General features: G+C 36.9%; 2 protein-coding genes across 3 annotated transcripts; both read right to left on the reverse strand.

Annotated features, from left to right (window-relative positions):
* Window positions 1-1,441: 1,441 nt before the first annotated feature.
* kif17 (kinesin family member 17) lies at window positions 1,442-10,662 on the reverse strand. 2 transcript variants are annotated; one of them, XM_079393885.1, is made up of 15 exons: window positions 10,567-10,662; window positions 10,194-10,455; window positions 9,733-9,879; window positions 9,112-9,213; window positions 8,824-9,013; window positions 8,292-8,744; window positions 8,117-8,217; window positions 7,422-7,578; window positions 7,249-7,340; window positions 7,016-7,134; window positions 6,406-6,634; window positions 5,900-6,158; window positions 4,510-4,589; window positions 2,087-2,213; window positions 1,442-1,978 (listed from the first exon to the last, which is right to left on the reverse strand). In XM_079393885.1, the coding sequence occupies exons 2-15, from the start codon at window positions 10,422-10,424 to the stop codon at window positions 1,794-1,796; spliced, it is 2,472 nt and encodes an 823-aa protein (XP_079250011.1). In that variant the 5' UTR covers window positions 10,425-10,455; window positions 10,567-10,662; the 3' UTR covers window positions 1,442-1,793. The 2 variants fall into 2 exon arrangements, with proteins under 2 accessions (XP_079250011.1, XP_079250010.1); XM_079393884.1 differs by having other exon boundaries at window positions 10,194-10,662.
* A 981-nt stretch (window positions 10,663-11,643) lies between these two features.
* LOC306854762 (SH2 domain-containing protein 5-like) lies at window positions 11,644-15,958 on the reverse strand (the record flags this gene model as incomplete). The annotated part of the gene is made up of 9 exons (XM_079392998.1): window positions 15,877-15,958; window positions 15,712-15,792; window positions 15,189-15,263; window positions 14,968-15,114; window positions 14,526-14,726; window positions 13,795-13,975; window positions 13,003-13,108; window positions 11,945-12,101; window positions 11,644-11,835 (listed from the first exon to the last, which is right to left on the reverse strand). The coding sequence occupies exons 1-9, from the start codon at window positions 15,925-15,927 to the stop codon at window positions 11,644-11,646; spliced, it is 1,191 nt and encodes a 396-aa protein (XP_079249124.1). The 5' UTR covers window positions 15,928-15,958.
* Window positions 15,959-16,102: the final 144 nt, after the last annotated feature.

Consider the following 16,102-nt stretch of genomic DNA (forward strand, 5'->3'; position numbering starts at 1 on the left):
TTTTTACAAAGATTTTAGAAAATGCATATAGCATATTAAACTAATTTTTAATGCATAGCTATATATTTTATTAGAAAAAAGAACGAGCATTTTTTACAAATTCTGCCTCTCATTTGCCACCCCAATTGAAGAATGACCCATTCAACAGTATACTGAACACTCTCGCATCTTCATTTAATAGATTTTTCAATTAAAGTTTTGATTATATCAGAGCTATACGCTGTAATTACGACACTTGAACTGTAGGGGGCTCTAAACTAGCACAAATACACAAAGCGAATATGCATTTTACTTATCTAGACATTGCAGTGAAAGTTAGGACTTTTTTGAATCTGGCTGCAAGAGGTTAATCACCAAAATGTGCACTAGAGGGACATGATACACACTGGGTTTTGCAAATTGAAGACAGCAACACAAAACAAGATTTGCAAGTAGGGTGACCAGATGTCCCGAAAAATTCGGGACAGTCCCGAAATCTAAGCTGCTGTCCCGAATCCCGCTCTAATTGTCCCGAAAATTATACTGAAGCAAAATCTTAAATAGTTATTGTCTGATAAAACATAAAAAACTGTCCGTGGAGCCAGGTTGAGTCATCCTGCAGCCTGGCAACCAGCCCCCGCCGGCTGCTCATTGGCTGCAGCATCTTTTTTTTTTTTTTTTGGTTCATTAACTTCAGTTTGAAGTATAAAAATAGCCTAACGTTACTTCTATATTATATAAAATTATATGTATATGTAGGCTACTTATATTAATAAAAACATAATTGGTTCAGTCATTTTCGTTTGAAATTCATTATCTTTATTATTCATTACCCCCCCCCCCCCCCGTCCCGAATTTCAACCAATCTCATCTGGTCACCCTATTTGCAACCCATGTGTCATAATCATCAAGATTTATACATCATCTGAAAGGAAGCTTTCCATTGATGTATGTTTGTTAGGATAGGACAATATTTGGTCAATATACAACTATTTGAAAATCTGCAATCTGAGAGTGCAAAAAAAATAAAAAATCACCTGTAAAGTTGTCTTAGCAATGCATATTACAAATCAAAAAATTAGTTTTGATATATTTACGTTAGGGAATTTACAAAATATTTTCATGGAACATGATCCTTATTTAATGATTTTTGGCATAAATTTTTTTTTTTTTAAATTTTGACCCATACAATGTATTGTTGGCTATTATTACAAATATACCCATGCTACTTAAGACTGGTTTTGTGGTCCAGGTTCACATATGTTGATATTAGTCTATAGGAACAAAAGTGAGACTTGATTTTATCCGCTCACATTAAATGAGTTATATAAGTGGCCTAGAAAAATGTATTTTGTTTTACATGGTCTCCATGTTGAATATGATCAGCCATAACCATGATTATTAGACTACTTTAATTTGTAGGATAAATCTTAAAAAGGACAAACAAATTAGACTAGTTTTTCAGGCCAAAAATATTTATTTAATGATCCAGACAGTAGCAACAGACATTAAAATACCACAAAAAGTGTGTTTTCTGTGTTGAAATAAAACAGCAGCACATTAGGTAGCATTATTTCTGTTACTTCAGGTAGTGTTAGTTAAAATCCCTAAGGTTATACTACAGTGTCTTATGCCACGTTGTGTGACATTTAGAATTGAAATTTAGGTTACAAAATTACCGTTTGTCATTAATTACTAATACAACAAAAATATGTCTTTATATATCTATACATATGAATTAAAAACAGATAAAAGCAGCTTAAAAAGATGAAGTTTTAAGCTCTCATACGAGGGATTTGTCAAGCCATGTCCTGTCAGTTGCTCTCAGTTGGGATGAGCGTCTTGCTCTTCTTGCGTTTTACTTTGCCATGTGCAGGTGGGACTCCAAGGGACTCCAAACGGAAGGGGCGTGGAAGGAGAGAGTCCACGTTTTGAGGAGACAAACTGGACCCAGAGGTCTGGTGCACTGGACCATTTCCGACTGAACCAGAATAATTCACTGTGAGAAAATGATTAGAATGATCAACATTTATAAACATACAACAGTTGCATGAGTGAAACAAGTGAATATGAAAACGTAATGGTTAATATTAAATCAGTCTCTCACTTGTGTTTTTGATAGAGTCGCCAGCCAACAGCTGACTGCTCCGTTTTGGCTTGAAGTAGTTAGTGGCGATATGCTTGCTCTCACTGCGGTTGAGCATTTCCTTGTAGCGGTCCTCCTCCTCTTCCTGCTAAAAAAGGGATTTAGACTCATTCAGACATGAGTCTAAGCTATGGATGTTTCTCATATTCATAAGAAATATGCTGTGGATCTAAAAGGCTTTTCAGATTACACTAAACCCAGGGTTAACATCTTTTTTTAAACCTAGGTTAAAATTTTACTCTAGGTTAAGAACAAAACTTTTTAACCCTAAAAGGGGCAACGTATCCTGGGGGATACAAACATTTGAGAAGCTGTGGGGAGAAGCAGTGAAAGCGTAGGTCTTATTTCTTGGTTTCATTTTGAAAGGGTGTTTGTTGTGAATATTTAGATGAGATAACTTTTGTTTCTACTTTCTTTGTTTAGCTCACAGGAAGCATTTAAAACTGCATGGCCACCTGTAGTGGGAAATCTACTCACCCTCCGATAAAAGTTGATCTAGTTCACATATTTACATGTTGGAGGGGACTTATCTGTTTGAAAAGCTGTTGTTCAGCATTAGCTTATTAGGTTTACATTGAAATGTAATGAATTAAATGCTTACATTTTTTGTAATCTGTCTCTAAAGGTTTGTATCTCAGGGGATACGTCGCTCTTTTAGAGGCATAAATAAAGATATAAAAACATATATAGACTCTGTGATATTGTGGCTTGTGTTTTAGAAAATCAAATCTTTTTGTAATCTTGACAAAACAGATATTGTTTGTTCCATATTTGGTAACTGTTATGTTATAGAAGTGATATTGTGACAGAAAACTGCATTAAAAAATTCAATAGTTTGGGTGTAACCCAGTGGTTATTTTTGATATAGTGCCCAAACTAAATCTCACAGGACTCTCAACTTCAAATTTGGAACATAAATTTGGCTTTGATTGTATAGCAATTTTAGAGTGCAGCATATTTTTTATAAAATATTTATTTTATATAAAATAAAATAAAAACCATTAGTACTCTACATTATCTTTACTGTAAACAAACTTTTATAACTTTTTTATATTCTTTTTTTTTTTTTTTAAACGTTTCACGTGTGTCTTCTTTAAAAAGAGACCAACCTTAGGTCTGTATTCCAAAGCATTCAGGAATTACAACCATGTTGTAACAAGCTTTTGTAACCAAGTGTTCTGTTTTGGAGTTTTGTCGAGTCAAGTTAAAAAAAAAACAAATCATGAAATCGTATTATTTGAGTCCCAATAAGATGGAAAATAGCAATAAAATTTGCCCTTTTTAGGGTTAAAGTGAGACAAGACCACTTTTAACCCTAGTTCATGTTAAGAGCTTTTACAGTGCTAACCGCCCAATGCGCACCGCTTTAAATATTCACACACTTTGTACTTGTTACATAAACTTCTTCTAACATGCTTTGTTTAGTTTCAGCTAAGCAGTATAAAATGTCAAACAGTGAAAGCAAAAACATTAACTGGAATGAAGAAATGCATTATTATTATTAAATATGCATACATCGCAAAAATATGCAAATAATTAAGGTAACACAGGATTGATTTAATTCAAGTTTAAAATGAACCTCAGACAGCAATTTCAAGTGTAAAACCCCTATTATTGAATGTGGCACATGAATCTGGTGTAAGCATATTTGTAGTGTGTCTGTGTATAATTAAAGGTATACTTCACCCAAAAATGAAAATTCTGTCATTAATTACTCACCCTCATGTCGTTCCAAACCCCTAAGACCTTCGTTCATCTTCGGAACACAAATTAAAATATTTTTGATGAACTCCGAGAGCTCTCTGACCTTGCATAGACAGCAATGCAACTGTTAAATTCAAGGCCCAGAAAGGTAGTAAGGATATTGTCAAAATAGTTCATATGACATCAGTGGTTCAACAGAATAAAATAAATTATGAATGCTATTTATGGCAGCTTTCTGTCATAGAACCCGGATGCGCTGCGGCTTGTTTGTAAGCAGAGGAATGCACATGCATGCATCATGGTACTCTTGTGAATGTGAAGACTGATATGTAAGAGAAGAAACTGTTGAATAAAGTTGTTATTTTTGTTTTCTTTACACACAAAACGTATTATCGTAGCTTCATAACATTACGGTTGAACCACTTATTTCACATGAACTATTTTAATGATGTCCTTACTAACTTTCTGGGCCTTGAACTTGTCAGTTGCATTGCTGTCAATGGAGGGTCAGAACGCTCTCAGATTTCATCAAAAATATCTTAATTTGTGTTACGAAGATGAACAAAGGTTCAACGGGTTTGGAACGACATGAGGGTGAGTAATTAATAACAGAATTTTAATTTTTGAGTGAACTCTCTCTTTAAGTGTCGGAATAACTTGTTTTAATGATGTCTGAATACCACAAAAGGGTCGGCAAGGTCTGAGGCAGAATTCCTGCGTGCTGAAAGTCTGCCAGGGGCAATGGCACCTGAAGGAGGGACTGTAGAGCAAGAAGAGAGAGAATATACAGTGCACAGCATAAATTAATACACCCCCTCTAAAACTTAAATTCAGCAATTATTCTTTACTTCGATGACATGTTAGGGTTCTTTGGATATATAATGTTCCATCAAGCCTGCTTGATCAGTTACCAAAGAAGAATGTCAAAATTATTCAGCAAAATAAGATTTTCTTATCAAAAAGATAAAATGTTGTGTTGCAAAAATGAGTACACCCTCCTGAAAGTTACAAAAAGTGCATAGATTTTTATATATAGTTATTTTTGATCAACAGGTAAGTATATTGAACCAAAACTGTTAAAGACAAGTAATTTCCTGACAATTAAAAGTGTTATATAGCCCATTGAATCATACTCAGACTTAATGCTGGCAGCAGTGGAACCACTTGGGAGAAAACTGCCAGTTGACATATTTCTTAGCATAAAGGAGGACAATGGTACAGGAGGAATACCAAATTATTGTTTTAAGTGTGAAAATATAGCAGAAGTAGCACCGACATTCAAAAACAATGGACTTGTGACAAGGTTCCTGAAATAATCAGTCCAGGTCATTTAGTGATGAGTGAATTTTTGATAGAAAAAGAACAGGAGAAATAACATATAAGTGTCTCAGAGCCGGCAAAAGCTATGAATAGAGTGACACTTTATCTCACAGGGTATGACGCAGCCTGCAGAAGTGACATGCATGGTTGTTGTCACCACTAGAATTACCTACTTTAGCCAAAGTCAAGTCAATATTATTTGTATAGCGCTTTTAACAATGCAAATTGTGTCAAAGCAGCTTTACATTGGCTTGATATAAAGCTGGGTGACTTTATATCAGCTTTACAGTATTTAGACGGGGAAATAGTTTGATTCTCCTCTGGCCAGACAAAATCAGTAGTTTGAATCTAGGCTAAAGCAGAGTCAGATTGTGCAAAGGACTCATCTGGTTCCTGTGGTCTTGTTAAAATATTAGTGATCATTAAGAAAATACATATTTATATTTATTCAGAGGGGGTGTACTCATTTATGCTGTGCACTGTACCTTTAAATCACACAAGGAACTGACTGAAACATTTGCTTTGCAACATGCACTATTTTCTGCAAGACCGAGAACCACAGTTTTTGTCCCCGATGAATTAGCATCACAATTATTAAAAAAATGTATTTGGTTCGCTGTTACTGGTGACACGTTTATTCTGAATCAATTTTAGTACAGAACAAGTTTCTTTAGTTTTTTTTCTATGATCACGCTAGAAATTAGCACATAAAACCGAATAAAGATTCTCTGATATTCCACAGCACTTCACCTGCAGGTAATGTTGTTTTCTGCACCACCACCTCTGGCAGTTTCCAGGTCCCTCCCTCTTCATCCCACACCGCCTCCTTCCGCAGTCGATCCAGGTTACTGTAGTTACAGTCCCTGCGCACCAGGGGTGCCATGCGCTCCAAAATTCCTTGAAGGAGCTGGCCTTCCCGCTCCAGGCGCCGGATGGTGGCCAGATAATCATCTCTCTCCATCTCAAACTCTGCCTGAAGATCTCTAATCTCCAACTTGGCAGCTTTTAGCTGTTCATCACATAAACAGATGGTTGGACATTTTGGACTGGTTCTACAGTTTCATCTCATTAGTGAAACTAGAAATCTATTCTAAAAGTAAGAAAAAGAAAACTATAATTTTTATATGCTTTTATGGTCGATTTAATATAGTTTCTGTACATTTAGCTAATAAATTAATTTCATTCAGAATTAAAGTAGCGTAAATGTCTGTATGTAAGTCAAATGTAATCTAAATCTAAATAGTGAAATCTCTCACCTTCTTCTGCGTGTTCTCCAGGTGTCTGCTCTTGGCATGGACTTCCTCCTGAATGGAATCATATACGTTCAGCAGAACGCTGTCACTGTCCTCGCTGCTTTGGCTAAGAGCTTCAATTAGCTGCTTCTTCCTCTGGTCGGCCAGAGTCTTCCTCTGTCTGTGTCTCTGCTTCAGCTCCTCGTTCCTCACCTGCTCTCCACCCACAAACTCCTGCTCCAGCTGCTGCAGCCTTTCAGCCAACAGAATATAAGAGAGACAGTATTATTTATCCCGTTTATCGATGTCACCATTTCTATAGCTATTAGGGTGAAATCAAGTAAATTGGGACACTTTTTGCCATTAAGATGACTGGCAAAAATGTCCCAATTAACCTGAATTCACCCCTACAATCCCAATAAATAAGTTTCAATCTCTCTGAAGTCTATTTCTGTCACTGCAGTCCATCCAAAACAAATCATGCAACCAGTTGGTATACATTTTGAAGAAAGAAAGCACACTCTTGAAGTTAGTTCTGAGAAAAGATTTAGTATCATTTGTCTGCAGATTGCATAGTTTCTATGTTTAGTTAACTGATACAAATACAATTTTAAGTTGAATTCTTGAAATTCACCTCTCTAAAACATGCTTCTGGTCCAGCTGACCGGGTGTGGCAACCACAACCATATCTAAAACTGAACTTTCTTCACTGGGAGCTCCTTTGACATTAGCAACAGCAGAAGACCGATTCTCCTACACAAACAAGAGTCATTTAGATTTGTGCGATTTAAAAATCCATTAAAGACTCAATTAGAAAACACATTCGCATGGCCTATTTAAACCCAGTTTCAGGCTAAATCAAAGCACCTCGGGTACATAGTGGTCAGCATTCGCTTGTTCCTGTGAAGCCACAGGTGCAGTGATGGGGTCTTCTTTATGCTGGTCCACACAAGGGCCACCTGTAACAAGAAGATTTGACCAGATTAACAAGATATAGAACCTAAAGATGAACCTAAAGGAAACTGTAGTTTCAACATTACCAGTAGTATGTGTTCGACTAGCTCTGGACCTCTCCAAAGAAGAGAGTCTGGTCTCGTATGATGTTCTCAAGGTTGCAATGTCTTCCTGGAGTTTGACTTTGGTCTCTTGTTCTGCATCGTACTCGGCCTGTAGCTTCATCAGTTTCTTCTCATATTCCTAAATTTATATGTACATGTACACATTTGGTAGATGTTTCTCTCCAAAGTGACATACAGTGCATTCAGGGTACACGTTTTATCAGTTCTTGGTTTCCCTGGGAACTGATCCCATGACCTTGGCATTGCTAAAGCCAAATGCTCTACTGTTTGAGCTTCAGGAAGGAAGCAAAAACATTTGCAAACAAAAGAAGACAAACTAGATGAGTTAACAATAGAGTCAAATGCAAAACAGCAAAACTCATCTACTTACTAGTTTGCTTTCACAGCCTAGTTGTGTTTAAAATCACACTCTTTTAGTATTTAAATAAAGAGATGAGTCTGAAAGAGTTGTAGGAATGATGTTTTAAGTCATGTGACTGTGGTTTAGTTCACTTATAGCCTACGTACAGCCAACGCTTAGAGTCTGGCAATTGTATTTAGGCTTCAAAATTCAGAAAGTTTCCTCAAATCCTTCATCTTTCTAGGTGAAGACCTCATTCATATGTGGAAACAACACATTGAACACTCTTCCACTGACTTTAAATCTGTACACACACCTCTTTTATCCCATCTTTCTCTGCCTCGCTCTCCGATGTATTGCTTTGGGGTCGTGACAGAACAGCTGGAGAATCTCCTGACTTCTGACCTGCCAAAAGTGCTGATAACAGAGAGGAAAGTCAACAATGCGCCATTCAAACACATTCATATTTAAACAACTGTTGTGTTTCTTACAGCTGAGGTTGGCAGATCCCAGCTGCCCAGAGATTAACGCTCTCAGTTTCTTGATTTCTTCCTGATATTCGCGCAGGAGGGCATCTTTTGGGTCCTCGTTGATGCGTGGACGGTTTTGGATGCTCTTGGCACGGTTGGCGTAGCGTAGAGTACTGATGCTCTCCTCATAATTGTTGTCGGCAGGCGAGAGACAAGCCACCATGAGGGTACGAGTGTTTCCGCCCAGCGAGTCCTGAAGCAAACGAGTGAGCTTGGAATCGCGGTATGGGATGTGTTTGGAACGACCATCCACCAAAGCAGATATAACATTGCCAAGGGCTGAAAGGGACAAGTTGATCTTGGTGGCTTCTTGAAGGCGATCTCCAGTAGCACCGGTTTTCGACTGACGTTCACTACCTGCAAGGTCCACGAGGTTGAGCTTCCCAGCACGCAAATGTTCTTCACCAGCAGCATCTAAGCTCATAAATAGATTACAGAGATGATTTATATACATTCATTTACATAGGACTCAGTAAATGTGTATGATTCAGACCTGTGTTGCAGATCTCCAGGTGAATGGTGAATATGGAGTGTGAGCGAGATGAATCTTTGTTCATGAGTGTGTATCCCACAGAGCGATTCCTCCAGCCCTGATCCATGATCCGCTCACATTCCCCAACGCTGTGCACCGTATGCATGGACAGATCCCGTACATACACACCACGCTCAGGATGCTCCTTCAGCTTAAACACACACAGCATTGAGACATGAAGTCCATGTACACAAGTGTAAAACATTTACAAGTGTTCAGCTACTGTATGTGTGATCAGTGGTTACATACTTCCATCTTCTGCTTGGTCTCTTTTCCCAAAAGATCTCTGATTTCCTCTTTGTAAATTTCCAAGTAAGAGGCCCGTACAAGGAATTTTGTGTTCTCTGCACACTTTAAAGAAAAAGTTCTGTTTTAAGATCACTTAAGCTCTATAGCTCTAATTATAGGAATTACATTAGAAGTGTTTTTGCAAAATTTCTCATATCTTTACCAAGTCTGCATTTATTTGAACAAACATACAGTAAAAACTAATATTGAGAAATGTTAGTACAATTTAAAATAAGTTTCAATTTAAAAATATTTTAAAATGTAATTTATTCCTGTGATGCAAAGCCGAGTTTACATTGAAACAATGAAAAACAAATAGCAACAAGGAAAAAAAAAACTATAAAATATTTTGTAACAAATATGCAAGCCTGTACTGTCACTTTTGATAAATTGAATGTGCCACTGCTTAACAAAAGCATTAAATTCTTAAAAAAAGCATCTTACTGACCCCAAACTTTTGAATGGTGGCTTATGATATTTTACTTTGTCGTTCATATTAAATATTACAAGTCAATGAATAATAGAAGTAAATATGATTTTTATACTATGATGGTACCATCACATGATATGCAAACTGGTTACCTGGATTGTCTCAAAGATGTGTTCAAAAGCTCTAGGGATGATTCCCCTCTGGGATGGAGGATCTAGAACACCTTGCATAGTGAACGATTTGCCACTGCCTGTTTGTCCATAAGCAAAAATTGTCCCATTGTAGCCCTCAGTTACACCCTGTTTGCAAAAAAATAAAATATTTATGTAATTCAAAAACAAAGACAGCTAGTCAGACAGATGCATAGATAGATACTCAAAGCTTAATATGTAGAGTCTAAAGGGCCCAACTTACACAGCATCTAGTAAATAATCAATAAAAGGAAGGGCTGTAGGTTACTTCAGTGACTGATTTAAACTCTGTGGTGTTCTGTTTCAGATAAGAGACAACAGGTATCAGATAACCATATCTATGGGCATGCACACTGGAAAGCAAATGTCCCCTTATAGAGGCTCTAGCTGTCACACTGACCACACACACAAATCAATATTACCTCCACCAGAGGATATGCGATCTCGTTATAGATCTGCTCAGTGGAATGGCTTATATAATAAGTCCCATCAAATGTGAATTGTTTGGGCGGCTCTTCCGTGGCTCCAGGTTTCTCAATGAAACACTGACAGTGACTGCTGTCAACCGAGATCACCATCTTACAGCTCATGGCCTTCTCTCTGTCGTTCTGAGGTCGACATCTGACGACCACCTTTACGGATTCAGATGCCATCTGGACGGATAGCGTGGTCACTGCTTATCGGCTGAACAGAAATGGAAATAACACTCCAAAGATCAGACTGTAGTGTGCCATGGTCATCTCAGTAAGACAAGCAGCTCTTTCTGTTATTAGAAACGACGCTTATGAACACTACCATCCGGTCCGGATTCCGTAAAAGGCCCGTTTGAGGTCAGGCTGCGGTTCGCGAAATCAAATAAAGCAGCGTGCTTCTCTTGCTGCGGCGTTCAGCGTCGCCTAGCAACCTCAAACTTCAAAGGCGTCGGCTGTATTAGCACAAAGCGGCATGCGCACTGACTGAATGTTAAATATTTGCATATAAAATAAGTATCCTGCTTGTACTGATAAATGTGTTAATATATTTTTCATGAAGAAAAACGTATTACCAGACATTTATTTACTCCAAACTCGCAGGATGATTTAATAAAGCGTGGAAAAAAAAAAAAAAAAGTACAGAATTTTTTTTGGTAAATATTCCATCCTATCCTTTCAAATCTAAATATACCGTACGCTCTAGTGTGTGGTTAAATAGCAGTATTCCACTGGTTTCTTTAATATACATTAAAAAGCCACAAAAAAGGACACAAAATGACTGTATAATCTGTTTATGCAGTGAGGCAAGACACTTAATTTACACTGGTGAAAGCTAATGACAGAAAATGTGTGCATTTATGAGGTGAAAAGTGCAAGAGTTACAAAACATTAAGGAAGCAAAGCCAGGCAAAGAAAAAAAAAAAAAAAAAATCTACTCACTAGATTAAATGTTCAGGTTATCTTCTAAAGTGAGTGAAAAAATGTCCAAAATCAATATAAACAACACTGAATTTAAAAGACGTAATACATGGGACAGAAAACATATATAGTCTGCACCTTTGAAAACGCTGTCGAGTATACCTTTACATGAAAAACATAAGTGCTTGTTTCAAACCAAAACACCAACAATGTGAGTGCTTTAGGTGGGTTGAGGTTATTGCCAACAGGCAAAACAGAAGTGTCCTTTTAAAATATCAAAAAAGTGTGCCAGTGACTTAAGATCCTTGTTAGGAAGGTTTACTAAGATCAGCAGCTCTGTAAAGTTAAAATATATATATATATATATATATATATATATATATAGAGAGAGAGAGAGAGAGAGAGAGAGAGAGTATAAAATGTTTTTTAAAAACGTCAAAAAAAAAAAAAAAAAAAAAACAAAGTGCATAAAAGACAGGATTCAAATCCAACTTTGGTTTTTGAATGTGCCTTTCTCGTTGTCCTGCAGCGACCGTGAACTCTTATTCACAATCTCTTCCCAATCGTAGCAGTGATTGACACGGGCGCAGCTCAGGGAACATTCCAGCTCCTCTTTGACCTCCGTGTAGTGCTCAATCAAAGCAGCAAGGCTTTCAAAGTCAATGTGGCATTTCTGTAAAACAACATTAGACATTTACTACCTTCAACTTTTGATGCAAGTAGTTAAAGAGCGGAGCAAATAACACAAAAATACAGACAAAAAAGCTTCCATCTTTGCTCACCTCAAGCCGGAACTTTCCATTGGAATTCTTAATAGCATGAGTTACCAGTCCTGAGGGAAAGCGGACTATAAGAGACCCACGGTTGGGCTTTTTGGGATGAGGACATAGCAGGAAGGCACCCAAGACATCATCTGCCAGCAATGAAGAACTACAGTCGCTGTAATGGAAACCAGAGACTCAGGTGAACATACTAAATTAAAAGCAATGTGAATTCATTCTGGTTACTACCTTGCTTATTAAAGAGAGAACAATTTTATACTTTATGTGCTGTAAAGATATTTCTCCCAAGAATCAACTTAGAAAAAAAAATACAATTAAGCTCAGCAGATTGCATTTGACCCTAAATATGACAAATGACAGACTAAAATATTGAAAACGTGTGTTCAAAATAGAATTGTGCAATTTGGAGAAACATGCAAAAGTTAATATTAAGAGGTACTGCTTTAAAATGAATAAAGCATTGAGATTTATGTGACCGTGTAAACTTTAAAGGAATAGTTCACCCGAAAATGAACCCAAGATGTTAATGACTTTTTTTCTTCACCAATCAGATTTGGAGATATTTAGTATAACATCAGTTGCTCACCAATGGATCCTCTGCAGTGAATGGGTGCCGTCAGAATGAGAGTCCACACAGCGGATTAAAACGTCACAATAATCCACACCACTCCAGTTTACAAATTAACATTTTGTGAAGTGAAATGTTTTTGTAAGAAACAAACCCATCATTAAGGCATTTTAACTTTAAACGGTCACTTCATAATTCTGAGTTCTCTGTTAAATTAGTGCTTCCATAATAAAAGGGAGGGGACTTTTTCACTGGAGAAAGCAATGCTGTGTGGATTATTGTGATGTTTTTATCAGCTGTTTGGATTTAAATGGCAACCATTTACTGCACAGGATTCACTGGTGAGCAATGATGTAACAATAAATCTAAAATAATAAATGGAGTACATTTTCAGCATTTTTTTATTCATTTATTATTTTTGGATGAACGATTCCTTTAAATTTTTATAAATAAATGACAGACTTCATTGTCTTAGTGCACCAGCACTGACCTAGACATGCCAGCACAGCACCACACTGCTTGAGCCAGAGCTTCTTCTGTCTCGGCTAAACTGGGAGCGCGAGACTTGCATGCTTTTGCACTGGCTTGTTCCTTTTCTGTTTCACAAAAAGAAAAGATTCTTCAGATTCCCACAGGAATCAAGTTCTCAATAGTTTCACAAATGACATGTCCATGTTTGTTTTCTTTGGCCAAAGAAAACACTGCAGCAATCCTAGTGTGGACTAACCGCAAGTTCATTCTTCCTTTCAGAATAATCTTATTTTTGTAGCACATACACTCTTAAAAATAAAGGTGCTTCACGATGCCATCACGATGTCTAAATAGTTCCATAAAGAACCTTTAACATCTAAAGAACCTTTCTATATCTCAAAAGGTTCTTCAGATTATAAAATGGTAAAAAAAGAGATTGTTCTTTAAAGAACCTTTGACTGAATGGTTCTTTGTGGAAGCAAAAATGGTTTTTCAATGGCATCGCTGTGAAGAACCTTTTAAGCACCTTTACCTTTAAGAGTGTATATTACTGTCGGGGAAAAAAGATAGACATGTATAAGATTTAAGAAAACTGAAGAAAAAAACAAAACAACACCACTACTAATTCATATTATGGAAATCCCCACCACCTTTTTTGACTCACCATCCACCAAATCCAAGATAATTGATCAAAGATAAATGATAAGTATAATTAACCAACTGTGTCTTAAGCCAGCCACCTTAACTATGTGTGTGCTTTACCTAATGAACTCTCTCACTCTCGAAAGTGTTCTATTAACACTTATCCCACCTTGTGGTGCACTCAGTTTATCCTGCAGGTGCCGCTGTTTGAGGGGAGTAAATGTAAAAGAGCGATACGCTCCAGAGCGCAGCTCTTTAGTTCGAATCGCCTTTTTACGAACTATAGTCGGAGAGGAAGTGGGGCCCTCTTCAGGACTGCTGACTTGATCCGTGCTCGGCTGTGAGATCACCTGTTCAGAGAAATTGAGATGAACGCACTGCAGAACCGTGCAGCATTCGAATTGATGTCAACTTTTTCTCAAAAGGAATATTTGAGGGCTATTTATAACTCTTTACAACAAGCTTTTAAAAATAAAGTATGCATATAATTTTTTAATCAATAACATAAATAATTGGATAATATAAATGATAATTACTTAAAATAAATACATTCTAAAAATAACTAAAAATTATTATAACAACTAAAAATAATTACATTCAATTGTATATACAAATTATTAAAATATTTAGACTAGATTTAAACACTTACAGCTCAAGTCTTTTTTGTGATACCAAAACCACAAGCTGCAAATAAAAATTAAAATAAAAAAATAAAATAAAATAAAAATTATAAATAAAAAATTGGGGACGACAATTTTCTATGGTGAAATAACCAGTAAACTCAGAATATTTCTCTAACTAGTATCAAACTAGTACTTGTATCAACGGCTTATGTCATTTGCATCAATTTCATTCAAAAGCTTATCAAGGTTATGATAAACTTCATAAAGCAATACATACCTTTGCCCCTGGTAGCAGACCTTGAGTTGGAGCCCTGCGGAAAGACACCAAGGCACTAACACTGAGAGGGAAACCTTGATTAAGCAACGATGGGGTTCGAGTTGGTTTCTTCCCTGAACACTCATCCTGTGCTTCCTCTGGGTGCTTCTCCAGAAAATACAGTTGAAAACAGCGGCAAAGCAGCAGGTTCAGGAACTGGGCCTTTATTGGAGTAAAATAAATAGAACACATTCAATTCTTAGTGTTTGAGCAGTTTTTCTCATTTAAGCAAAGCAGTAATAGTCTTGTCAATTCTTCATATCACTACTGTGACTTGAAAACCAGAAAACCACATCCTTGATTCTAGAACCGACGTGCAATATTGCAATCACAATATGACCAAAGTGATTAATAACACACCAACCACAAAACCTTTGCTGGGTTTTGTCATGTTAATGCTTACAGCTCGAGCATGTCTGGCTCTGAAGAGGTGGCAATAGAGCTGGGCATCAGAATTTCCAGGATTATGGGAGACAAAGGCAAACTGGGCATCAGATGGTCGGGCAGTGGACAGCGAGACCCGACACATGGCGTGAGCCATGAGGAGCGTCTGATGAGATGCATAACAAAGAGTTCAACCACATGACAAACAGAGAAATGTCAGAAATCCTGAGACGATCTTACCATTTCATCTTCATCATAAACTTTGACTCCTTTGACAGAGAACCTCAATGAGACTGTTCGCTTACTCTTGCAGTTCTGCAGATACAGAAGTTCATAAATCATCTACATTACCAGTAAAAATATGAACTAAAATTTAATAAACACTGAACTAAATTAAGCTGGACAGTGACAAGTGTTTTCAGAGCGGTTTAACAGCTGAAACTGCATTCATTTTATAATTGAACTGCTGAAATACTGTCATTTTCTTGTTTATTATTATGAAGCTGCTTTAAAACAACTTTTGTATGAAGCCCTATATAAATAAATATGACTTAACCTTGTATAGCAAAGTCAGTAAAATGATGAAATACTCGAATGCATACATAATTTGTCTACAAAACTAATTGCAAGCACATATGCATTTAGATCAAACGGCTCTAAAGACCATTAAAAACCAATTTAGTCAAGTATCCAAACTTTTGCATGGCAAACAAATATGAAAAAGCAAACATACTCTTGAGACTCATTTAAGAGTACAAATTACCTTGAAAGACTTCAACTGAGTGTGCAGCTGCTGAATCTGATCATCCAAACAACTGTCTCCCACAGGAAATGAGCCAATATACTAGACAAATGGAGTTTTTACTCAGCAAAAGCAAATAGTTTCAGTATCAAATGCACTGCATTAAAACATTTAAGACAAATTCACCTCAGCAGATCTTGTAACAATCCCATGTTCCCTGCCAGCTGTCTCACCCATGTCTCAATCCTAGCCTGGCTTCCTTTGCCTTACTTGCGGTTCAAGAAAAGAGGGAGGAAAATAAGATAAGATAAGTCAAACAACAGGAATGACACACACATTCCTCCAAGATAACATTACAGGCCGTGCAGCGTTCAGATTCGAAACGTGCCAAAATGTTTTGAAACACAGCCAC

The sequence above is a fragment of the Barbus barbus genome, assembly GCF_936440315.1.
Source record: "Barbus barbus genome assembly, chromosome: 35".
Lineage (NCBI taxonomy): Eukaryota > Metazoa > Chordata > Actinopteri > Cypriniformes > Cyprinidae > Barbus > Barbus barbus.